Source organism: Saccharomycopsis crataegensis (genome assembly GCF_037102585.1).
Source record: "Saccharomycopsis crataegensis DNA, jcf7180000000084, whole genome shotgun sequence".
Taxonomy (NCBI): domain Eukaryota; kingdom Fungi; phylum Ascomycota; class Saccharomycetes; order Ascoideales; family Saccharomycopsidaceae; genus Saccharomycopsis; species Saccharomycopsis crataegensis.
Window position 1 is genome coordinate 2940544 of NW_027043829.1, and position 24918 is coordinate 2965461.

General features: G+C 38.9%; 11 protein-coding genes across 11 annotated transcripts; 7 read left to right on the forward strand and 4 right to left on the reverse strand. All coding sequences in view use genetic code 12, as the record gives it.

The window, feature by feature from the left end:
• Positions 1–416: 416 nt before the first annotated feature.
• Positions 417–4757, forward strand: UBP15 (ubiquitin-specific protease UBP15; the record flags this gene model as incomplete). The annotated part of the gene is made up of 1 exon (XM_064997821.1): positions 417–4757. The coding sequence occupies one exon, from the start codon at positions 417–419 to the stop codon at positions 4755–4757; it is 4341 nt and encodes a 1446-aa protein (XP_064853893.1).
• Positions 4758–5430: 673 nt separating this feature from the next.
• DASC09_042230 (G protein subunit beta) lies at positions 5431–6843 on the forward strand (the record flags this gene model as incomplete). The annotated part of the gene is made up of 1 exon (XM_064997822.1): positions 5431–6843. One exon carries the CDS (start codon positions 5431–5433, stop codon positions 6841–6843), a length of 1413 nt encoding a protein of 470 aa, XP_064853894.1.
• A 760-nt stretch (positions 6844–7603) lies between these two features.
• TAF14 (TATA-binding protein-associated factor TAF14) lies at positions 7604–8631 on the reverse strand (the record flags this gene model as incomplete). The annotated part of the gene is made up of 2 exons (XM_064997823.1): positions 7604–8350; positions 8623–8631. The coding sequence occupies 2 exons, from the start codon at positions 8629–8631 to the stop codon at positions 7604–7606; spliced, it is 756 nt and encodes a 251-aa protein (XP_064853895.1).
• Positions 8632–9341: 710 nt separating this feature from the next.
• DASC09_042250 (DUF4112 domain-containing protein) lies at positions 9342–10052 on the reverse strand (the record flags this gene model as incomplete). Its single annotated transcript, XM_064997824.1, has 1 exon — positions 9342–10052. One exon carries the CDS (start codon positions 10050–10052, stop codon positions 9342–9344), a length of 711 nt encoding a protein of 236 aa, XP_064853896.1.
• Positions 10053–10478: 426 nt separating this feature from the next.
• On the forward strand, positions 10479–11834 carry DASC09_042260 (uncharacterized protein; the record flags this gene model as incomplete). Its single annotated transcript, XM_064997825.1, has 1 exon — positions 10479–11834. One exon carries the CDS (start codon positions 10479–10481, stop codon positions 11832–11834), a length of 1356 nt encoding a protein of 451 aa, XP_064853897.1.
• A 689-nt stretch (positions 11835–12523) lies between these two features.
• DASC09_042270 (uncharacterized protein) lies at positions 12524–12969 on the forward strand (the record flags this gene model as incomplete). Its single annotated transcript, XM_064997826.1, has 2 exons — positions 12524–12598; positions 12742–12969. The coding sequence occupies 2 exons, from the start codon at positions 12524–12526 to the stop codon at positions 12967–12969; spliced, it is 303 nt and encodes a 100-aa protein (XP_064853898.1).
• Positions 12970–13419: 450 nt separating this feature from the next.
• On the reverse strand, positions 13420–14550 carry DASC09_042280 (uncharacterized protein; the record flags this gene model as incomplete). The annotated part of the gene is made up of 1 exon (XM_064997827.1): positions 13420–14550. One exon carries the CDS (start codon positions 14548–14550, stop codon positions 13420–13422), a length of 1131 nt encoding a protein of 376 aa, XP_064853899.1.
• A 666-nt stretch (positions 14551–15216) lies between these two features.
• PDS5 (sister chromatid cohesion factor PDS5) lies at positions 15217–19425 on the forward strand (the record flags this gene model as incomplete). The annotated part of the gene is made up of 1 exon (XM_064997828.1): positions 15217–19425. One exon carries the CDS (start codon positions 15217–15219, stop codon positions 19423–19425), a length of 4209 nt encoding a protein of 1402 aa, XP_064853900.1.
• A 500-nt stretch (positions 19426–19925) lies between these two features.
• MCM4 (MCM DNA helicase complex subunit MCM4) lies at positions 19926–22703 on the forward strand (the record flags this gene model as incomplete). The annotated part of the gene is made up of 1 exon (XM_064997829.1): positions 19926–22703. The coding sequence occupies one exon, from the start codon at positions 19926–19928 to the stop codon at positions 22701–22703; it is 2778 nt and encodes a 925-aa protein (XP_064853901.1).
• Positions 22704–22956: 253 nt separating this feature from the next.
• Positions 22957–23580, forward strand: MZM1 (Mzm1p; the record flags this gene model as incomplete). Its single annotated transcript, XM_064997830.1, has 2 exons — positions 22957–23038; positions 23294–23580. 2 exons carry the CDS (start codon positions 22957–22959, stop codon positions 23578–23580), a joined length of 369 nt encoding a protein of 122 aa, XP_064853902.1.
• Positions 23581–24123: 543 nt separating this feature from the next.
• DASC09_042320 (uncharacterized protein) lies at positions 24124–24609 on the reverse strand (the record flags this gene model as incomplete). Its single annotated transcript, XM_064997831.1, has 2 exons — positions 24124–24369; positions 24469–24609. 2 exons carry the CDS (start codon positions 24607–24609, stop codon positions 24124–24126), a joined length of 387 nt encoding a protein of 128 aa, XP_064853903.1.
• Positions 24610–24918: the final 309 nt, after the last annotated feature.

A 24918-nucleotide genomic window follows, 5' to 3' on the forward strand; every position in this document is an offset into this window, starting at 1 on the left:
CAGAGAAACAAGAAATTGGGGAAAAGCTTGTTCTGAGATTATAATCAACAAACATGATGACGAGCATCATCTCTCATCCATCATCTATCAAGTGAATTATCAATGTCTGACCTAAGTATATATTAAAAAATAGAACACAATTAACAGGCTCTTTATTAGCATTCAAAATACCCTGGCTGCCCTAAGGTCTGCCTGCAATACCTCATCAACATATTCGGTACCACCCGGACGAAGCCCAGCTACATGACACCGGGCAACCTTTCAAACACGGGGGCCACTAACCGTTGCAAAAAGAGGGATCAAAAAAGCTCTTAGTTTTGTAAAATGAGAAGGAACATGCCAATCAACAGGTCAATCATTAAAGTCCGAGGGGATTTCTATAGGATTTTTGATGCTATCTGGAAAACACTCATACGATGCCTGAAAATAATTCCCAAATTAATATAGGATCTCTATCCGATGGGGAGGTAATTGACAACTTAGGCCCTGAGAATTCACATGGGGAACAAACCATCAACAGCGGTAACTATCAGAATTCATTACAACAAGACCCGGATACTATTTCTCATAGCAAAGAAGCCCGTGAATTGAACGAAGAAATAGAATTAATTAGTGAGGATGAGGCATATGACGACGAATACTATGAAGAAATTGATGATGAAGATTTAGAATTAAATGATGAAGATGATATCGAAGTGATCGAGGATATGTCTGGGGAAGTGGATTTGCAAAAAAATATAAACCAAACAACGGAACAAGTTAAGTACGGTACTGTTAATGTCCCATCGTCTACCATTCCATTGGCCACAGATGCTGAATATTGGCTTTCACAGTTCACAGAACTTGATCCAGACTATCCAATCAAGGCTCAATCGCACTATACTTGGGAAATTGAAAACTTCGATTCTTTGCACGAAGGCAAGTGTACTTCACCTACATTTAAGTGTGGAGACACAGAATTCCAAATTTTGATGTTTCCTAAAGGCAATGATAATAATTATTTGGCGCTTTATTTAGCACCTTTGCCAAAAAAGATCACCAGGCAAAATTCTCTGCCAGATGCTCAAGAGACCATTGACCCAACCTGGTACCGCTGTGTGCAATTTGGGTTTGTAATTTGGAACCCAGAACATCCAGAAGTAAATGCGTTCAATAAATCCCAACATAGATTTAATGGTGAAGAGCCAGATTGGGGGTTTAGCACTTTTACGGATCTAGGCAACGTTTTTCCACAAGTCCGTCCGAACCAACAATGTCCTGCAGGAATAGGATTTATGGATTCCAAGCATAAAGTGAATATCACATGCTATGTGAAGCTAATTGATGATGTTACGGGGGTTTTGTGGCACAACCTTGTGAACTATGACTCGAAGAAGGAGACAGGGTTTTCAGGATTGAGAAACCAAGGTGCCACTTGTTATTTGAACTCTTTATTACAATCATATTACTTCACCAGAGTGTTCCGTAAATCTGTTTTACAAATTCCGGTAGATCCAGAAAACAACCAACCGAATACATTTCCTGTGGCGATCCAAAGATTATTTTATAATTTGGAGTTTAGTGAAGATGCCGCTGACACTTCTGAATTGACCCAAAGTTTCGGATGGGATGCTGCTGACAGTTTTACTCAACATGACGTTCAAGAATTAAATAGAATTTTAATGGACAGATTAGAGGGAAAGATGAAAGGAACGGTAGTTGAAGATTCTTTGAATAAGACGTTTGTTGGGAAAATGAAATCATATATCAAATGTGTTAACGTTGACTATGAATCATCGAGAATGGAAGATTTTTGGGATATTCAATTGAACGTGAAAGGCTTAAAGGACTTGACAAGTAGTTTTAAAAGTTATATTTCCAAAGAAATGTTAGATGGTGAAAACAAATATGATGCTGGATCATTTGGGCTCCAAGACGCCGAAAAAGGTGTCGTATTTGAAGAATTTCCAAATGTTTTGCATCTACAGCTCAAGAGGTTTGATTATGATTTCATGTATGACAATTTGGTAAAAATCAATGATCGCCATGAATATCCTGAGTTTATTGATTTGAAGCCATATCTTGACCAAGCCAATTCTCAAGCGCTTGCTGAAAATTGGGAATACGAGTTGTTTGCAGTATTGATTCATTCCGGTGACATTTCTTCTGGTCATTATTATGCCATGATTAAACCTTCTACAAATTCAGGATGGTTTAGATTTGATGATGATAAGGTTACGAGAGTCACAAGAAACGAAGTTTTTGAACAGAACTTTGGGTCCAAACCATTACCTAATAATATTTTGCGAAAAATGACTAGGGCCGAAAACTTGGATTACCAGATTCGCCGCCACACTTCTGCTTATATGTTGGTGTACTTCCGTAAATCCAAACTTGATGAAATTTTGTGTGATTTCGATCCAAATGAAGATATTCCTCCTCATATTAAGGAAACCATTGAAAATGAAAGGAAAGAGGCCATACGTCGCAAGAAGGAATTGGAAGAGCAACATTTGTACATGAGAATTCATCTTTATGGCGCAAAGGATGACTGGTTAAACTACCAAGGGTTTGATCTCGGCATCAATAGGGCTTCTTCTTCTAAATGGAACACTGATATCTTCAATATTCCAGGAGAGTTGGTTAATTTGGATGATTCGCTAAAAAAATTTGAAGTAAAGGACAAGGATATGGCTTTGGGATACCCACCAAAATACCTAAAAAGGCCAAAAAATACCACTATTCGTGAATTATATGAAGATGTGGTTCAAAACTTTGCTAACTTGAAGGATCCAGGATCAGAATTTAGATACATTAGATTATGGATCATGGCCCATAGACGAAATGACACCACTAGACCAGATTCCCCATTGGGATATGGACCAGCATATTATAAGGAAGGTTTAATGCTCACTGTGGATGCTGAAGGTAAGCTAGTTACTAACGAGTCTAAGATTACTGATTCTATCGATCTTAAGACTCTTGCAATTTCGAATCTTCCAGAAAATATCACAATCGAGAGTCTTCTTGATAAGTTTGCTGCCAAGAAACCGCATGGATTATACTTGTGGATGGAAGACACCAGAAATGATTTGTGCAGCCTTTACTCTTTCTCTAAGAACCTATCCGTGGATACATTAGACAGTTTGAACAAAATTCCCCGCAATTTCTTGGGGTTCCAAAAATTGTTTGAAGCTTATCGTGACTTGATTTCCTCTGATGAGAAGAGCAGCTGTACATTGTTTAAAGCTCGTGATATGTCGAATTCATCTGCGCACGTTCTGATTTTCATCAAATATTTTGATATTGTTAATCAAACTTTGACTGGGGTATCCCATATGATTGTGGCGAAGGATGCGACAATTTCTTCGATTGTTCCAGCATTGAATGCCTTTATGGGATTTGCTGAGTCCACGCCATTAGCAATTTATGAAGAAATTAAGCCTACTAGCATTGGGATAGTCAAGCAATCTAATACTTTTTCTGGTTGCGAGTTACAAAATGGTGATATTCTTGCATTTTCCCTTGAAAGTGTCCCACAATATGAAACGATGATTGGTAAATACAAGTTTGAGAAATTCAAGGATTATAAAGGAATCGGGGAAATGACTGATGAGGATGACATTAATATTCATGGTTCTGGGGATTTACAATTTTCTGCTAGTAAAGCCGATGTTCTTGCCAATAGAGATAAGTTGGTGGATAATGTACTTGTCAAGTCCGCAGGTGTTCAAGAGTTTTACAAATACATAAGAAGCAGAATTCATCTTCTTGCTAGACCGGTTGGAAAAGTCGAGGGTGATGATACTTATGTTGCCGTGAGAGATGAATCGATCATCAAGGAAGAGTTTGATTTTTGGGTGACCACACAAACAAGCTACCAAGATATTGCTGATGGTATTGGTGGCAAATTAGGAATTGACCCCCATATAATTAGAATGTTTCTTATACTTCCTCAAGGTGGTAGTGTTCCATTGAAGACGAGTCATGAAGTTTCGCATATTGTTGGTAATAAGCACATGGCCAATTTGACCTTGGTGTTTGAATACGAAATATTGAATATCAAGATGGAAGAACTTGAAAGTTTGAGGCTTCTTAAGATTGGCTGGTTTTCTTCAGGAGTTTTACATGAACAGGCTTTTGAATTTCTCGTTGCCAAAGATGCCCTGATCAACACGGTAGTTGATAAATTTGTTGCAAAGCTTGGGAAAACTGGGGATGAAGAATTTAAGCAACGGCTTACGATCTGGGCAGTTTCCCAATGTCGTATTGTGAAGACTTTTACCCTTGAAGATTCTATTGCGATTTTGCCGGATAAATTTGCCCTTCATATCAGATTACTTGATAATGATGAACTTGCGGCGTTTGGAAACCATCTTTACAATAATCCTCGGGCTCTTGAGACCCCTAATCATAATTGTTCTGAAGATTTTGTAATTGTTGGAGACGGTCTGAAAGATTTTGTGGTGGAAACTGTGCAATTTTATAAAGATCCAAGTAAGGCACACGGGATTCCATTCCTTTTTGTGTTAAAGGCAGGTGAGAGGTTTGGGGAAACTCGAAAGAGACTTCAAGCGAAATTAGGGTTGGGAGATAAAGAATTCACTAAAGTCCATGTTGGTTTATTGGATTTGAGTAGTGGGAAGTGTCGTTATTTCATCAAAGATGAATTTGTACCACTGGATGAGTTGAGTGAAAGTGATGTGTTATTTTTGGATCACCCTGACCGTGCACAACATCGTCAAAATTACGGTGGTGGGGCTATACGGATTAACTAATTGATTATTAGCTTTTTGCTCTATGAATTGTTATTATTATTGACATTTTTTTTTTTTTTTTGTTTAAGGTGAAGCGTTTTTTATTTTTTGTTCTGTTTTTTTTTATTGTTGTGTCCATTATGAATTTATTTTTAGGATAACAGGAATAATATATGCAACAGGAATGAGTATACTTTAAAAGAGCAAGCTTTGCTTCTCACCGGAACTAGTCCTTGAAATTGAAGATCCTGAATTAAATTAGGAAAAAAAAATGGCGAGATCATCGTTGCATGAAAGGATCTAAAACGGTTGGACTGTAGAGTACAATGTACATATATATATATATATATATATATTATAGCGAGACAATTTTCCAAAAGATAGATATCATAATTAATAAAACTCAACTAGAAGAGAATTCTTCTAGTGCTTTTTTTCCTTTCTTTCTTTTTTTGAGAAACACGGATAGTGCAAATGCTCCCATTTGAGTGAGTGAGCGATGCAAGTTTTTGAGGCGAAATGATCTTCAGGACGACCGTACATAAGAATGTGGTGACAGCAAAAGTGAGCAGAATGAGAGTTACAGAGATTAGGATTATTCAGTGATTTGTGTGGCATTGTTTTTAGTTTCTCTTTTTTTTTCTCTCTTTCATGTCATTATCATGAACCAATTGAGTACCACCACCATAACAACATGAGCGTGAACACTACCACTTTACTGATTCAGACTAATCTTGATACCAATGGCAAGATGGATCCTTCTAGTACTACTACTCCCACAACGACCAACCAGGTGGCGCTCCTTACTTATCGATTAGACCAAGCGATTCGTGAACGTGATGCTCTAGAGGCCCAGATCAAGCGGAAATTAGCCATGTTGAAAGATACCAGCCTTCTTCAACTCACTACAGGGATCCCCAACGTTAAGCGGCTCAATCTTTTCAGTATCCGCAAGTTCAAAGCCCATACTAGACCCATCAGGGCGGTGTCGTGGTCCAGAGACTCGTGCCATATTGTGTCGGCATCTGATGATAATAATTTGATCATTTGGAACTCGCGGACGAAATTAAAAGAGCATTTTGAACCGTTGCAAGTCGATGATCATTACGCTTTTGCGTGTGATATCAGCCCCGATAACAATTTAGTGGTCTGCGGAGGCCTCAGTAATTCTGTATCAATTTTCAGGATCCGTAATAATAATAATAATAATAATAATAATGGCTCGATGCATTATGGGGATAGGAATGATGGGGGAGTGGTCAATCGTGACAATATAATTTATGGGGCGGATCCTATTCAACTTGATACGTCATTATCGTCGTCATCGATCGTATGTCGGTTCAAAGACCATACTGATTGGGTGACGGGGGTGAAATTCGTGAGCAATCATGAACTCATATCGACGTCTAGTGATCGGAAATGCTATCTCTGGGATATCAATAAGGGCACCAAGACCAGGAGTTTTGCAGATAATTTGTCGGATATCACTGGACTAAGTCTTTCACCGGCCAACGAGAATGTGTTTATAACCCTGAGTGCCCAAGATTCCACGGTGCGATTATACGATATCCGCGACCCCAACAACGCTGGGCTCGTGGAGCAGTTTGGTCCGGTGGGCGACGATGCCACCGCAGTGGAATTCTTCCCCAGTGGTAATGCGTTTGCTGTGGGCACTAAAGAGTCGACGATCTCGTTGTTTGATATTCGGTCGGGAAGCATCAAGATGGAAGAGTTCATGCTACCGATTTCTAGCATTACTCAAGCCCAGCTTGCCACCAATCCTAGTCCCACCTCTACTCGATTCAAGCAGGGTTCAGGACGCAATAATCATAATAATTTATCGAATAATGCGAGTAGGAGGGGTAGTGGAGGAGGAATGGCAACCATCAACGTCGATGGGGTTGAGTGTTTGAGTTTTTCCAACTCAGGAAGAATCTTGTTCATCACTACCCAGGACTTGGGGTGTTTTGCGTTCGATATTTTGAAAGGAGAGATGATCCAAGAATTGGATAAGTATAGCTCATTGGTGAAAGTGAGTCCTGATGGCTACGCGGTGTTAACTGCTTCTACTCCACAGCATTGTATGGAATTATGGACGTTTATGTGAGTTTGTATTGATCATGGTCAAAAAAAAAGGGACGTTACTACAATTTTGAAAATCATGGAATAATCTGAGTAGCCAGCCACTTTGATCAGGTATTTGTTAGAATGCCTCCCTTGGCTTTTCTGGTTTATTTGAGGGACATTATATTTATACCAAGGCTCATTTTCTTGAGTTATTGGCTGTCTATTATATTTTATTATTCTTATTCATTTCATTATGTAAACTTCTTCAAGAATACAGGTGTCGATTTCTTGAACATACTTTCATCTTTCATAATTGAGAATTTGAGGGGAGAAACCATCTTAACCTTTGGGAAATGTTGATGGTTATCCGTGGTTGATTCATGTTGATGGGATGGGGTTATCATTTACAGATGCCTCAATATTGTAAAACCCTCTCAATTATTTCATCTGTCAAGAGCTGCACTTGATATGACATATCAAACAAAGCGATTTTAGAATTTTAATGGCAAATACATTCATTCAGCACAATAAAAACAAAGCCTATTAAGTATAACAAGAATAATTTAACACGTTAGAAGTAGAGATACAATGAATTTCAGAAATGGGAAAACAAAGAGAAAAGGAAAGATACAAAAAAAAATAACAATAAATAAATAGTAATAGGTGACGCCTAAATTAAGACGGCACTAAAAGAATATTTCAGAAATTCTTTCAGGATTTATTCATCTCAAATTAGGCAATGATAATAACCAATTCTTAACCAATATTATAGATAGCAGCAGCGATGCTCATCTCCCCAGTTACTCAATATTGGAGTTTTTCTTTACGTAATCCCATAAACTCTTCAATAACCCATCAGGGAAAGTGTACAAATCTATGGTGAACTCCCCTTCATCCACATCGTTCTTTACACTCATGTCGGGCGTTCTATTATCGGTTATCATTTGCACCACCGTCAACAAGTTATCTTCTGTTAGTTTGGTCAAACCAAGTGCTAACTTCTCAAGCTCCACCCCACCTTTGACCCTGATTGTTGAATTAGCTTTAGGTTTCTTCGCTTTAGATTCCGCTACCGCCCCACTTTTACGTTTCTCACCACCTGGGCTATCAATCGGCGATCCAGCAACGGCGGCAGCATCCAAACTAGGCACTGGGCCGGTTTCTAAAAGAAGACGCGCCAATTGGGGTTTTACGGTTGGCACGGTGATGGGATGGTCAGAAATGTACTTGTTTTCCTTGAAGTTCAAATCATGGCTGATCTTGCGTTCGCCACCCCCAATGAGATGAAGGGCAATGATCATGTCAAATTCACCCCACCCTTGTTCTTCGATCTTGAATGGTGGTTTTTTAATCACCCTGGTTGGGTTGACAAATGTTGGGTGGAGATGATAAGTGACTTTATCAAAGATATTGGCAGTGACTTCTTTGCCCTTGGAATTTAACATTGAGATTTCAATCGACCATCCACGCATTGGGAACCCTTCTTGAACTGGGGCAATGTCTTTGAGGACATTTTGGATCGTGGTTATTCTGACTGTTCTCGAGACCTAGACAGGGAGGTGTTAGTAAAGGTATTATTTGGGATCATGTGGAATGATAAATAATGTCATAACAAAGGAAATAGTCAATATACACAAGATAGTGGCTGTACGTGTCAAATAGCCAGTCATTTTCAAAACACAGCCAATATTCTTAAAATAACCAAAAGAAAGAAAAAAGACTCGTGGCATTATTACTATCCATCATTTGACATTATTCACGCATCTATTGTTATTGACCGTTTAGTGAAATTTGACAACCCATAAAATTTCTCACTTACCTCAGACATTGTTATTTAGTATATATATATTGGGAAATATGATAGTTTCTCTAAAACCAGTGGTTTTTATTCTTGAGAATCAATGGATTGATTTATTATTATTATTATGGCGAATGGTTGCAATGATAAAAAAAAACAACAAAACACCTGCAAACCTCGGATGAGCAACGACAATTGAACAAGTGCTGATTAATCCACAGATACTTCAGGCAACCACGCACAGCAATACAAAACAAAATCGCCCTGGATGAGTACGAAATATATTACGGCAAATAATATTAAACCCCCAACGCTGAAGGCCCGCAAAACCCATTGACTTTTTGGCGTTTCCAAAATTTTCTGGCGGCGGTGGTGGTGGTTTGGTGCCCTTATATTCACGTGATGCATTCTGGCTATACCCCATACTATACCCCAAACTCTTGCGTATTGTCTATTATATTAGTGCCACTCTCGCCGTTCTTGTTGTAGATATTCTTGCATTATTGTGCTAAGAGTCTGCTACGCTCAATTAGCATACTAACTATGTATTATACAACCATGTTAACGTACTTTTCGACAATAATAAACAACAATACACAACCAATTGTTAACGAGATATCACTTTATCATGTCAACCGCACTCCTTGATTGATTACCTGGGAAGAACGAATAATGAGCACCATAATAATCTTCTTATTTGCAAGCATAATTCTTCTTAAGGATGATCAATCCACACTAATCTACTGTTGTTGCCCCATCTCTTGATGATAATCTATCGGATCATATTGACCGCGAACTACCTTCTGTTCGGACTGTTTCTGCTTCTTTGACCTGGTGTTTTGGGTGTTGGTGGTTCTTCCATAAGTCCCCTCATCAAATCGATCATTGACGTTACTGATCTCCTCCACCCGATGTCCGTAACTGTAGCCAACTCCTTCCTCCCTCGCCCTGGTTTGTGCGTCTTCTCTGGACTTACAAAGCGTCCTTAAATGTGTATGAATTATCGCAGCATTCCTAGTAGAGCAGCTGTTCAAGTACCCGAAAACCACCCCAAGGACCGGGGGCAAAGTGATGAGAAAGTCAAAGAGAATGTTCCCGTACATCTTGGCCATTAACCCTTGGGGAATGCCTCCATTAAGTTGCGAATTGGCATGTTCCAACAACTTGGCGTGGACAGCGTACATGAGAAATGGACCCACCATAGGAATGATGGTGATCAATGAGGCCTTGCCAATCCCACAATCCACCGGCATACACCCACAAGCACACCTGTCGTGTTTCCAAGCAGTTTTTTGGATGGATTTCCACCCAGAAATCTCTTGTGGAGTACATCCCAATGGGGCCTTGACTTTATGACATTTCCCATTGGTTTCCTGGTAATATGGATCATGGGTGAATTGTAAATGCTCTTCGGCGTAGTCATCCCAGACACACAGAAATAAAGTCTCCATTTTTTTCACTCACTCAGCAGGATTTGTTTCCATTCACCATAATGTCCTAAAAGACGCCCTTGTAATAATAACAATAATAATCAATGGTAATAAACAATTAGCAAAAAAAATGGTGGTCTTCTGTTTCCTGGTGTGTCGTCTGCACCGATGCCACGGCTCCACTTTTTTGCTTCACTCAAAAAATTCGAAAAAATTCCCCATTGCCTCATCGTAAATGTCACATCTTTCTGACACGACACTGGTTGTGCTTCTACTTCTTCTTTTTCCTGCTGTTCTTGTTTGTCGGTGTTCATCTTGTTCTTCAAGAGAATAATCAAATAATAACCAAAATACCAAAACTGCACAGACATCGACATAATAGAAAATAAAGAAGAAAGTGTTCCATGACCAACGCCGTCCATCTTGTCTGATCCCTTAACCAATAAGATGACACAGTCCTCAAGTTCTGACAATGACGGATCTTCTCCTCCTCCGAAATTGAAAATCTCGGCTCTTTTGGATAATGAAACCCCCGAACCGTTGGTGGAAACAGAGTCTGGGGGAGAAGAGGGAGGGAACCTGGATACCCCATTGGCCGAATCCAATCCGCAACCACTGGGTTCTGTGAAACACGAAGAAGAACATGATTTGGTGATAAATGAGGATAAAAATAAAAAACACTTGGATGTTGCGGCACCTGATGGGAAAAAACCCCTGATATCGTCGCTAGAGCTGACCAAAGCCCCTGGTAGTGATGCCACCAAATGGTCAAAAGAAATGAATGATTTATTTATTGATCTCCTTGGTAGAGAATCTCAAGAAAATTTGCACGAGAAGAACGAAAACGAATGGAGCCGGGAATCCTGGCAACGAATCATTAGAGAATTAGAAATGGCGTTCCCGTTGAAGGCCAAAGCCCATAAGTTTGAACGTACAAAACTTAAAAAGCATTTGAAGATTGTCAAGGATGAACATACTTATTGGAGATTTATGAAAGATAATGCCAAGGGATTCCATTGGCAAGATGATAAAGGATCGTTTTCTTTGGATTATTACGGAGTAGACCATTATTTTTCAATCAATAAATTCATCGAGGATGAAGAAGTGGTAGAGAAATATCAGAAAAAGAAGTCTTGGATAAAGAAATTGTGTATCGATCATGCTTGTGATTATTTGGTGAAGTACGATGAAAATGTTTTTGCCTATTATGAAGATGAATCCTTTGATTCTAATGAGGATGAAGAGGTTCAACTAAAAAGAGCCGAAGAAACTGAAAAAAAGAGACGATTATTAGACGATGATGAAGATGAAATTGATGAAGATGACAATAGCGGCGATGGCGATGGAAAGTCGAATATTAGCAATGGTAAGGCTACGGTGATAAATACAGAGAGTGCCATTAATGGCAATAAGGGGAAAGAAGAGGAAATCGATGATGATGAAAACGAATTACTAGAATTGACAGGATATGGTAAGAAGAATCCAAAGAAGCATAAGAGGTCAACATCACCTAAAAGAAGAAAAGTCAATGGTCTGGTTCTACCGAATTTGTATTTTAACCACTGCTCCGCCACCACCGACAACGACGATTCCATTCTTAATGTCAATTTGAAGAATTTTGAAAAGATTTCCGAGTGGGTAATGACAAATGTGTTGGCGAACAAAATCACGGTTATCCAACAACAATTGTTATCCAAGCTTTTGTTACGTGATTTGATGTTATTTAATTTTTTACAAAGTGAGAAGTTTGATGATGCAGAGAAAATCAAATACGTCGAGGAGGTGACAAAAGAGTATTTATAATCTTTTTTTGAGCGACCTATTTTCTCATCCTCGCCAAAAATGTTTCTTTGTGACTGTTTTAGTTGGTTTACTTGTCTTTTGCTATTGTATATATGAGCTGCTTTTAAATTGACTATTTTTGATGTGGCTAATTTTAAAAACTATAAAATGAAACAGAGTTCTTCTTGTTCCTTTTATTTTGTTACGATTAAATGCTGTGATTGGTTTTTTATTTCTTTCCCTTTTTATTAGTTTAGATTCTTTGCTTTTTCTTTTCTTTTTTCTTTTTGTGTTGAGTTTGTCTGTTTATTTTTGTCTGTTTGTAATTATTGGTTCACTGTTATTCCGAAGAATGATTAAATTGTCATTACTATTTATTTATTTATTTTCATGATTTGGTATCTAGAAGTTGTATGGGTTGAAATTATGTAATTTGACAGTATTTTAATTCCTTTTTGCAGAGTATGGAATGTACTTTCCAACAAAAGCCACATTCATTACAATTTCATAAATAGAAGGTCATACTATATCAAATACTATTTGCTGGTAAATTTTATGAGGGAAGTAAATTCTCTCAGATATGTTGTCTGGATCAGTTAATCTCGAAGAAGTGTCTAGAAGAGCTCCCCTGTTGAGGAACGTTCTGCTTCTCAAAGATCTTATAAGGGTTGGAATTGGCGGGCCACTTCTTTATTATTATCTTATTATCAATGCCAAGATCAGATTTGGATAACCAAAGATATTTTTTCTCACTGTTTATTATGCTAGGTATTTTGGTCAGGGATGTAAGTTGGTGGTCTCACTATCCACGCCATGATGGATATACATTGAATTGTGAGATGAGAAGTTGAGGTAAGTCTTGAGAAGAAAATCTTGGATGATAAAAGATCTTTGAATGTGGTTCATTTGAATAATTGGACAACAATAGAGAGTATCGAATGTTGAATTGTCAAAAATCACAAGGAGCATCAAGAAAATTATACGAGTGTCAAAATTACCTGTTGACATTTATGTCTCTATGACAATGAACAATATCTCACCTTCTATAATAGAAGCTATTTCTAGAAATTTATCATCAAGATACTTACTAAATAGCCAGCATAAGGCCTTATCAATTAGCCAACATAAAGTCTCACTGACAATTTGGACATGGTAGAATATCTTGAACGAGGAATATATTAATATATTATAAGATCAATTCGTTCCTCAGTGATCATTTGACATTCTGTCTCCTCTAAAAATATCTGAAAATTTTTATTAGTAGTTGCCAACATCGTGCACAATGATTACAATTTCTTAACCACATATTCCCCCTCTTTCCATTTAGTTTTCAAGTCGATCTATATCAATCTGCTATTTCTAATAATATAGTTATTTTCTCAGTAAACCATAATTTCGATTTAACCTACGAATAAATAATTGATAGTATCAATAAAAAAGATTCAATATTATTCAATTCAAATAAATAATACTGTAAAAATTGAGTTTGGTCCTTCCAAGTAATCATCTAAACGTTACCACTTTTTGTGAAAGGATCGGATCTCACTCACGCCTCATCTCCTAAATTTTGGTTTTACTCATATAGTACAACAAACATAGACCACGCTTAGTTAGCAGACTTGGCCTTCTTAGCCTTCTTAGCCTTTAATGGTTGTTTCAACAAGTCCAAAATGGCTTGGTCTTCAATCTTGTGGGAACTTTCAACCTTGGAGATGTCAAATTCTGGGTAAGCGAGCTTAAGAACACCAGTGCTGGTCAAGGCAACGGTAGAGAAGAATTGGGCAATAATTTCACCTTCTTTTTCACTGACAACGTCGTAAGCGGTCATGACATTGTGGTTAACACATTCTTGCAAACCCATTCTACCCTTGGTTGGTTCTTTGAATTCACGGGTGGTGACTGGGAAGTTAGCAGAGTGGGACTTAACTTCGGCCAAAGCGGCGTGGGAAGACTTCAATTTCAAAGAGTAGTTGTTACCGGTGAGCTTGTACAAAGTGGTCTTGATGTCGGTTGGCTTGGCCTTACCATCCTTAGAAGAACTGATCAAGATGTCCAAACCGAAAACATCACCGTTCTTGAAGTTCAAAGAAGCAACTTGGTTCTTTTGGGTTTCGCTTGGGTTGATGATGATTTCTTTTTCACCCAAGGCAACGTTACGTTGTTGACTGTAGGACAACATACCTTCCAATGGGGTGGTTTCGTAAGCCTTGGCGATTTCACCAACAACCTTGGTGACGTCAAAGTTCTTCTTTTCTTCCTTAATGGTTCTGATGGCGGCTTCAGTAGCGTAGTAAGCGGCAGCAATGACATCGGCAGCACGGCCAGTAATCTTTTCGGCACCAACCACAACGGTTTCACCAGCAGAAGCAACGTAACCATCGATTTGGGCACCCAATTGAATGCTGACAACATCGCCTTCCTTCAAAGTCAAATTAGCAGCTTTGTCATCGGCAGAAGCTGGAGACAAGTATTCAGCAATGTTGTTTGGAGAAACACAGGTTGGGAAACCAATACCCTTGGATTCGACCTTGGATTTCTTGGAGTTATAGATCTTAGAAGTTTCTTCAAGAAGCAATTCGTCCCCGAATTTACAGAGCTCGTAGATGGTGGCACCTGGAACAGCAAGCTTCTTGACTTCTTGGAGAACCTTGACAGAGATTTCACCAGCAGTCTTGTATTTGGTGACAACGGCTGGGTTGTTGATGGTGTAGTCTGGGGCAGCAGCTTCAGTAGACATTGTCTTTCTTTCTATAGCAAAAAAATGAGTATAAATAGATCCTTCAAGGCTTCTAAATGGTGAATAGTATTGATGGTTGAACGACTTTTCGGTGGTGGAACTAAAAAAATTTTATTTCGACGACAGGGTCGGGTACCCGGCCAGGCGATGAGATGAGGGAGGGGAGAGCATCAGCAACGGTGGACGGTGGGCAATTGCCAGGATTGGAGGAGTTATTGTCATAATGATGAAGATAATAATAGTGGTCAATGGATCACATAATCATCATTCGTGAATGGGAAGTGGAATTGCGTGGTGTTCGAAGTTTTAGTTGTATTGGGGTCTCCCATTGCTTGGTAATTGCTTATATAAGTACAAATATCACTGATTATGTAATCACTGGGAAATCAGTCAACAGCACCAATTGACCAAATTCTATCTAATATAACAATAATTAGTATCTCATATCATCGCCAAACTATTTTTCAATGAGTATTCCATTCCCGCCGTTGCAGCTGTCGCTGTTGTAGTTATTGTTGTTGTTGTTCTTCTTCTTCACGTGTTTTTGGTGATGCGAAATTAAAAAAAAAAAAAAAAAGTCGCCAAAAATCGCGTTTTATTCAAACAAGGAAATCCATCAATAAACACCTTGAATACCCATTGTTACCTCCTAAAGGCGTCATTATTATGTCCTCAGATCGTGAATCTGAAGCTGGAACCGTCCAGTTTCAGTTCTCTGATTCCATTGTTCCTTCAGTTAAGGATCCAATCGCCACAAAAGTTCTCGTCAAACGGCTATCGAAACTTGCGAAACAACTTGCCGCCTTGGAAGAATCCTCGGTTGATTTGAGGTCTTTGACATCAATTACCAAAGATATCGTATCTCCGAAACTTTTACGTCACAATGATTACGGCGTGCAATCATATACTGCCCTATGTGTTTTAGAAATCTTGTGGATCCATGCCCCAAATGCCCCATTCACCGCATCGCAACTTACAGAAATCTTCAAGTTATTCACCAAGATTGTCAAAACTTTGGCGTTACCCCCAGACTCTTCTGGTTATTTCCCTCAGAATCTTGCGGCAATGACTAAATTAGCAGAAACTAGTTCCATCATTTTGATGACCGATTTACCCAAAGCAGATCAATTAACAGAAACATTTTTCAAGGTATGTTACGAAGAGGTTGGTAAATCCAAGCACTGCTCGAACCGCCTTATCGCGGTGATTTCTGATATTCTTAGTGGGATTGTATCAGAAACCGAAGTCCTCTCTCAAAACATTTTGAAAATGATCCTTAGTAAGTTTCTCAGCAACGCTCACAAGACCACTAACGGCTCCAACAACATCGGTGCCATCATGATCAATAACCCGGGGTTTGAATTTACCCTTGCCATTTGCGAAAACAACATCGAACGGATGGGCCGTCAAGTAGCAAAATTTCTATCAGAAGAGCTTTATGAAAACTCCTCGTATGGCATAAATAACGATAACGACGATTCTGATGAAGAAAACCTCGATTTCAAACGACGGTCCCAACATCTCGATGCCATATCCATGAAAAATCTCGTCAAGCTACATCGTCTAATTGAAGAGATTTGGAAATACGTTCCTCAGCTATTATCCTCAGTGATGGGGCTACTTGACGCCGAGCTTGTGGCGGATAATGATAAAATCCGTATTTTATCCACAGAAACCATAGGCAGGATTCTTGAGTATCAACCATCAAAACTCAACTTCCTCACAACGCATCATGAAACCTGGATCAACTGGTCAAAGAAGATATTGGATGCGTCACCTTTAGTGCGGTGTAAATGGGTACAAACCGCTACTAAGGTACTTAATTCCCGTTTTGATATGGTCACCGAAATCTCTAATGGTATTGTTAAAGCCTTGATCGATACCGATGAGAAAGTCCGACTAACTGCTGTTAAATCTGTAAAAGAAAACACTTCCCAAACTATTTTTTCCGGGAAGTTCAATCACAATCTCACAATAATGAACACTTTGGGGCAACTTGCAAGAGAGAGAAACTTAGAAATCCGCAATGATTCCATTTACTTGCTAGCAGAATTTTATGACCACAAGTTTTCAGATCTTATAGAAGAAGAGGCGGAAAAAGAAGATATTGAAGAAGAAGTTACCCAAGAAGAGGGCAATAATAATACTTCGACAACAACAACAACCTCTAGCCTTTGTAAGCTCATTGGTTGGATCCCAGATCATCTCATCAATCTTGTTTATATCAACTCTAAAGAAATTAATGCTACTCTTGATACTATTCTTGTGGATAAAATCTTCACTTTAGAAAACTCGGCCACTCAACGTGTGAAAAGATTCCTCTATATTGTTTCTAAATTGGGGCAAAAGGCCAAAATTGCCCTTTGGGCAATCAATCAGCGACAGGTTCAACTTTCTGGAGGCATTTCCACATATCTTAAGTTGGTTGAACGGTATCATTCTCCAGAATATTCCGCTAGCCGTTCTAGTATTGAACTGAAACTTGAGACCGCCATTAATTGGATTATCAGCGGTCTTCCAGATGCGTTTAATGCGTTTAATGTACTTGTACGATTTGCCCAACTTGATAACAAGCGCATGGTTAATTTGGTGAGGTTATGCGTGGCGCCCGAAAATGCCATTGAAACCATCAAAAACTCGTTCAAAGAGCTTTTTAATAAGCTTGGTGATAACAAAGTGATTGCGAGACTTGATCGTGATGGTGACGACGAAATCGATCTTGATGAATCTGTCTGGGAAAATTCATTCCACGTCACCACCAGGGAAATGGTTGATACTTGGAAGCTTTTATTATATCGTTCAGCAGTGATTTATTACAATAAATCGAATATTGGGCCATTAATGTTACGTGCCAAAGAAGGGGATAAAACCGCAGTGGATGTGGCCCAACAAGTGGCTTCCACGGTTCCAAAAGTGTTTGAATCACATATCGATGAGCTTGTGAAGTTGGTTATCGAAGCTTCTCCCGTTGATGAATTCGGTGATAAGGAAAACACTAATGCTTTCGCCACCCCACTATCATCGCCAACTAAACCCCTAAGGAAGAAAAAAGCCACCGTCAAAGCCGATACGTTGGTTAACATTTTGAAAGCAATTTACTATTTTTTTGCAAGATACCCGAAATATTTCCCCAAAGAAAATTCTCAATTTGCTGAAGCGTTGGCGAATATTTGCTCCACGGGGACTCCTTTTGAAGCCAAGTACAGTATTAAACTTCTTGCGCTTTTTGAAACGGAGGCGTATGCTAGTGGCAATTTATTATCGGCGAATTATTACACTGAGTCAATATTACAATCAATATTGCCGCTTGATTCTCATAATCCACAATTTGCATCACATTTATCGATTATATCGGAATTATTCCTTTTGAAGCCGAGTGTTATTGAAACTGATACTTCTGAAATCACCAATTATCTTATCAAGGAAGTGCTTTTGAATAATGAATTAATTAGTGATGATGAGAAAAAGCGTGATAATAATGAGGAAAATAATGGTGATGAAAATAATGATACAAAAAACAATGATACTAATAATAATAAAGACTTATGGATCACTGATGAAGATCTCGAAGCAGGGAAATTCAATGCTTGTTATGCAAAGATTCTCGCATTGAGAATTTTTGTGAACCGGCTCACCGCCCTCGATCGAGACAATAAAGATATTGATAATACCACATTGGCAAATATGGTGTTGAAGCTTCTTGTTTCTTGTATTGGTAATGGTGGGGAGCTTGTTGGGGAAAGCATTACCCCGACCCCAGCGCCAGTTCAATCGCGGCTTCGTCTTGCTGCGGGGTTGATGTTATTGAAACTTTCTAAAGTCCCAACTTATAACCGTATGCTCAAACCACAAACCATTTCTCACTTGGTGCTTCTTGTGCAAGACGAGAACCCGAAGGTTCGTGCTGAGTTTGCTGGGTCATTACAAAACTACTTGAACCACGAAACCATTTCCCAAAGGTATCTCCCATTAATATTCTTTATGGCGCATGAACCTGATTTGGCACTACGCAAGACTGCTAAGACGTGGATTCGATCGTCTTTTGCAAGGGAATCCACTAAAGGTGGGGAGGAAATCTTGTTTGAAAAATCCCTTGTCCGATTACTCCACATGGTGGCGCATCACCAAGAGTTCATTGACGTGATCAATGAAGCGTATCAGAATAACACCAGTGGAGAAACCTCGACCGACTCCAATGAAGCTTTGTTTAAGGCTTTTGGGTTTGCGGTAAAATATGTGATTTTCTACCTTGATAGTGTCGCTACTAAAGATAATATACTGCTTCTTTATTACTTTTGCCAACGGATAAAGCAATATCGTGATGCCCTTATATCTGATCTTCATTATGATTTGGTGCCTCGTCCGACTCATATTGATAACATGTACCGAGTGGCTGACGTTGCTAGTTTGGCGGTCAATTTGGTGGCAAGCAAGCGTAGTTGGGTAATTCAAACGTTTCCAGGAAAACTTCAGTTACCTAAGGATTTGTTTTCCCCAATGAAATCCCCTCAAGAGACCCATGACGTTGTGGGCCAAACGTATATTCCAACGACGATTTCCCGAAGCTTGGAAACGTTTATTAAGAGCGAACTTGGGTATACTCAAGTAGGTAACTCTAAGAAACGGTCTTTAGGAGCCGGAACAACCACAAAAACCACAGGAGCAGGAGCAGTAGCTGCTCCCCTTGCTAGAAAGAAATTCAAACCTACGAAAACTTTATCAAAAAAGAAGAAAGTGAAACAAGAACAGCTTCGACCAACCAGACGAAGCTCCAGGGTAATACAAAAGATCAACTATGCTGATTCATCTTCGGAGCTGGGCGAAGATGATAAGGAGGATGATATCCTAAGTTCGAGAAGTGAATCCGATGAATGATTACTCTTTTTTCTTTTTTGATTCCAATTCTTTCATTTCTTTATGCATGATTACAGCTATATTCTATTCTTATATTTATTTATTTTGCTTAATTTCCTAAGCTTTCAATTATAATGACCCTGCTAATTACAGAGAAGTATCCTTCCCCAATAAATAATAGTCTAACATTCAACACCCGTGCATCAGGAAGCACGACGCGACGCGAATTTTTTTTTTTTTTTAAATGAAATTTTTTTTATTTTATTTTTTTTCTCCTTTGGAGGATTTCCAAATTAGGTGAATGAACGACTCTGGCAGAAAATCGTCCTGAATTTTTTCTGTTGTTTTTATTTCTTCATCCTTGGATATCTTGACACACACCGATATAGATATCCCCATCAACAAAGATTATATCCTCTTCTTTATTATCCCATTGAAAATACTGCGACTTCTCGATTCAATTGTTGGTGTGAGATCTATAATATATATCAGCGATTCCCAAATATAATAAAAAAAAAAACATGTCCAGCAATAACAATAACAACCGGAGCAGTCAATCCCAATCCCAATCGATAAATAACGGTGGATCGTCACCTTTATTTTTCCCATCCTCTTCCAATCCTCCATCAGATATTGGCACCCCTGCTGCTGCTCCTCCTGCTCCAAGGAGTCATGTTTCCAGCAGTCATGGGGGATCTTCTCCATTACATTATTCGTCATCGCTTTATAATTCCGACACCAGAGGAGGGAATGGTGGAGGAATTACCTCTGATGTGAGATCTGATTTGACTTCGGATGCCGCGAGAGAAAGATTCCGTCGTAACAATTATCAACGTGGTGATTTGAATTCTCCAGATTCCAGTTTACCAAGAAGAAGATACTTTGCCGATAGTCCATTGAATTCCCGAAACACGATTTCTTCCAATGGGTTGAACTCTGATATGACGGAAACCGGGAACGATGAGCCAGTGAGAGTGATTTGGGGAACTAATGTCAGCATCCAAGAATGTTCGAACAATTTTAGAAATTTCATCATGTTGTTCAAGTATAAATATAGAAAGACTTTCGATGAAGATGAAGAGAGCACTGCCGAGGAAGATAATGAATTATATTACATCAACATGCTTAACGAGATGAGAAATGTCGGGACGACTAATTTGAACTTGGACGCTAGGAATTTGCTCAGTTATAATCCTACGAAAAAATTGTATTATCAATTACAAAACTACCCACAAGAAGTCATTCCAATCATGGATCAAACCATTAAGGACTGTATGATTGCCTTGGCGACGGAAAATAACCAAAATTTTAACGTGGAAGACATTGAAACCAATATTTACAAAATTAGACCGTTCAACATCCAAACCCAAAGAGGGATGAGAGAATTGAATCCAAATGATATTGATAAATTGATCAGTGTCAAAGGATTGGTATTAAGATCTACTTCGATCATCCCTGATATGAAGGTTTCCTTTTTCAAGTGTAATATTTGTGATCACACTACTTCGGTGGAAATCGATAGAGGGGTGATTCAAGAACCATCGAAATGTCCAAGATGTAACACCAGAAACTCGATGACAATCGTTCATAACAGATCGTCGTTTTCTGATAAACAAGTGATCAAACTTCAAGAAACCCCTGATTTGGTGCCGGATGGGCAAACTCCCCATTCGGTGTCGTTATGTGTTTACGATGAATTGGTGGATTCGTGCCGGGCTGGTGATCGGGTAGAAGTATGTGGGATCTTTAGATCGATCCCGGTGAGGATGAATGCCCGACAACGCGCCATGAAGAGTCTATTCAAGACGTATGTTGATGTAGTGCATGTGAGGAAGATCGATAAGCGAAGATTAGGGGTCGATGTTTCTACTTTGGATCATGATGCGCAAGACGCGATCATTGGGGATGCTGCAGAAAGCGGGGGCGCTGCCACCACCACCACTGCCGAACAGGCAGTGAATGAACACCTCCAGAATAACGTTGAAGAAGTGCGGAAAATCACTGAACAAGAAATTGAGCAAATTAGAACCACTGCTGCTAGATTCGACGTCTATGAATTGCTTGCCAGGTCCATTGCTCCAAGTGTGTACGAATTAGACGATATTAAAAAAGGGATTTTACTACAGTTGTTTGGTGGAACCAACAAATCGTTCAATAAAGGTGGAAGATATAGAGGAGATATCAATATTTTGCTTTGTGGGGATCCTTCGACTTCGAAATCGCAAATCTTGAAATACGTCCACAAGATTGCCCCTCGAGGGATTTATACGTCTGGTAAAGGGTCGTCTGCTGTGGGTTTAACCGCGTACGTCACCAGAGACGTCGATACAAAACAATTAGTGTTGGAATCCGGGGCATTGGTGTTATCCGATGGCGGGGTCTGTTGTATTGATGAATTCGATAAGATGAGTGAATCCACCAGATCGGTGTTGCACGAAGTTATGGAACAACAAACGATTTCCATTGCTAAAGCCGGGATCATCACCACTTTGAATGCCAGAACCTCGATCTTGGCATCGGCTAACCCTATTGGATCACGGTATAATCCTGATTTACCAGTGACTTCGAACATTGATTTACCACCACCGTTGCTTTCAAGATTCGATTTGGTGTATTTGGTATTGGATAAAGTAGATGCGGTTACCGATAGACTGTTGGCGTCGCATATCGCCAACATGTATTTGGAAGATGAAGTGAGCCATGTTTCTAGTAGTGAGATTCTCCCAGTGGAATTCTTGACATTATATATCCAATACGCCAAGGAACATATCAAACCGCAAATCACCGAGGACGCTAAGAATGAATTGGTCAAAGCGTACGTGGGGATGAGAAAGTTGGGTGAGGATGTTCGCAGCTCTGAACGTCGGATTACCGCGACCACCAGACAATTGGAATCGATGATCCGTCTTTCGGAAGGTCATGCCAAGATGAGATTGAGTAGACAAGTCGAATTACAAGATGTTCAAGAAGCGGTCAGATTGATCAAATCAGCGATTAAAGATTATGCCACCGATCCAGTGACGGGGAAAATCGATATGGATTTGGTGCAAACTGGACAATCAGCAGCTCAAAGAATAATGAAGGATGATTTGATGAACGAAGTGGTTTCCATAGTTCAATCACATAATAATATCATGAGTTATAACGATTTGATCAGAAGAATTAATGACCAGTCGCAAATCAGGGTGGAAAATATCGAATTAAGTGATGTGTTGAATCTTTTGCAACAAGAAAATCGGGTGGTGATCACTGGTGAAGGGTCGAGAAGAAGTATTAGATATATTGGATCGTCTATTTGATTGTTTTTTTAATTGGTTTTTTGTTATTTCTTTGTATGAATGTAGTTCGGGTTTAATTAATATACAAATTGAATAAGAATAAGAATAAGAATGAAACTTATTGAGAATGAAGAGTGAAGTTTAATATTTTACTAAACGCACCACGCAGAATATGAGATGAAGAAAAAAAAATTCTGAGGCCAAAAAAAATAAATCACCGGCAGATTATTACTTGTTGTTTAAGTTCCATTATTTATAGATAACTACCTCCATAATGTCTGCTGCTGCTTCGGCTAGTAAAAGAGTCTTGTCCTCATATTTGCGTGCTTTCCGTGCCACCAGAGTGGCTTTTCAAGGTAAGTTGTGATGGAAGAATCATTGACTGATTTGTCATAAAGTACAAATTGCTAAAAACGTATCTATTGTTTTTGGTATTTCTTTTTTAGACGTCACTTTCCCTTTTAATATATTTAATGCCTCTCATTATTTTTTGTCGTCTCTTTCTCTCTCGATGATATCTGTCTTTTTGGTGCTTCTTCCTTTTTTTTTTTTGGTCTATAGTATAATCTAAAACCTTAATGATGTCTTCCTTACTAACTGTCTCCCAATAGGTGATCTCCCGGTGCTTACTGCCTCAAGGGGTGAAATTAGAGAAAATTTCAGAAACCCAGACACTTCGAAACCTCTTGAGGCGAGGTTGAAAGAAATGGACGATATTTCGACTTTCTTATTGAGAAACATCGTGCAAGGTAAAAAAATGGAGAATGCCGATGGTAAATACGCCCTTAATATTCACAGTAAGACTGAGTTGGGGGACAATGATAGCGTAAAGAAGGCCAAGAAGGTGCTCATGGACAATAATGGCGGGTGTTGTGGGGGAGCCAACGCAAAGATATAAAACGGGGTTCCTAAAGCATATTAAACACGAGAAGGTTGTGTTCTAAAATGTAATGGAGGTGGTTGTATTTTAAGATAGGTAGGGAAGAATGGGTGGAGGCCTCAGATATGATTATGGTACTCGAAAGAGATAGCTTATAAAGTCTGTCTAATAATATGTTCCTTTGCAATATTCAATTATAATGGTGGATGGTTTATTTATTATATATTAGGGTTGAATGATTTTTATGTTCTAGTGATATATTCAAGACACCCGAAATTTCTACATCATGGTTGGTTTTTTAATAAAGAAAAACAAGATTAGTTCTTTTATTATTATTATTATTATTATTATTGGTTTGTCTCTTTCTGTGTGTCTATTTAATCCCCATTTTCAAAAGATAGAGAGTTTTGTGAAGGAAGGGGGTTTGTCTGTATATAGGTGTATCAACGAGATTATAAGTTCGTGTGGTTTTTTGGGATATTTCGTGGGTTTTACCACAAACTGCAAGCTATGCCAAACGTAGACACCCGTCGTAAACATCCGCCAGTAACAGCTGATAATCTATCTATTTTTGGCATTCAAGAAACTTACATCAACTTCGTTTGCAATACTTTCATTGGCAATTTTTGAAGTATAAGTTTGTCTGTATAATCTAGCAAATAAGTTAATTTTGAGAATGGTTGATGTTTTTTCTTCTTCTTCTTCTTCTTCTTCTTCTTCTTCTTCTTCCTTCTCCACCATTAGAATCTTGTAATCTTCAGTATTTTCTCCAGCTATGTCTAAATCCCAAAAATAGTCTTCTTTCACCTAGTTATGACAATTAATTCTTTCGATGAATAGGTACTCCTCTAAGGAATAGTTGTGGCTTTCCATCGCTTTCTTGAAATTGATCAACAACATACAGACACCATAGAAAATTGCTATAGAGGATAAGTCGATTCCATCTTGTGTATTCAATGCCATGATTGGAAAACGGTTGTGGGCATGGGCAGTTTGGGATTCGCTTCTAGTTCGCAACTCCTGTGAATCAGCATTTACTCTCTTCATTTTTGCTACCAAAAGTTCTACTTCTTCTCAGTTTAAACCAGGGAAAACATCTGTAGTAGCGTAGAGCTCGAATGGTGGTGTAGGAAGTTTCTTTAGTATAGATAGGACTTTCAGGATACACTATGTAAGCATGTAGGCAGCACAAGCGCCCCAGGAAGGAATCTTCAAATCTCTTGCTCAACTTGGCCTGTCGGAGATGGGAAGAATTATTATAGACAACACCATCTGACAGATTGGTAAAGCCTAGCAACATTTCATACATTCCAACAATATATTGGAACTTCACAGAGTACAATTGCTTGCAATTGT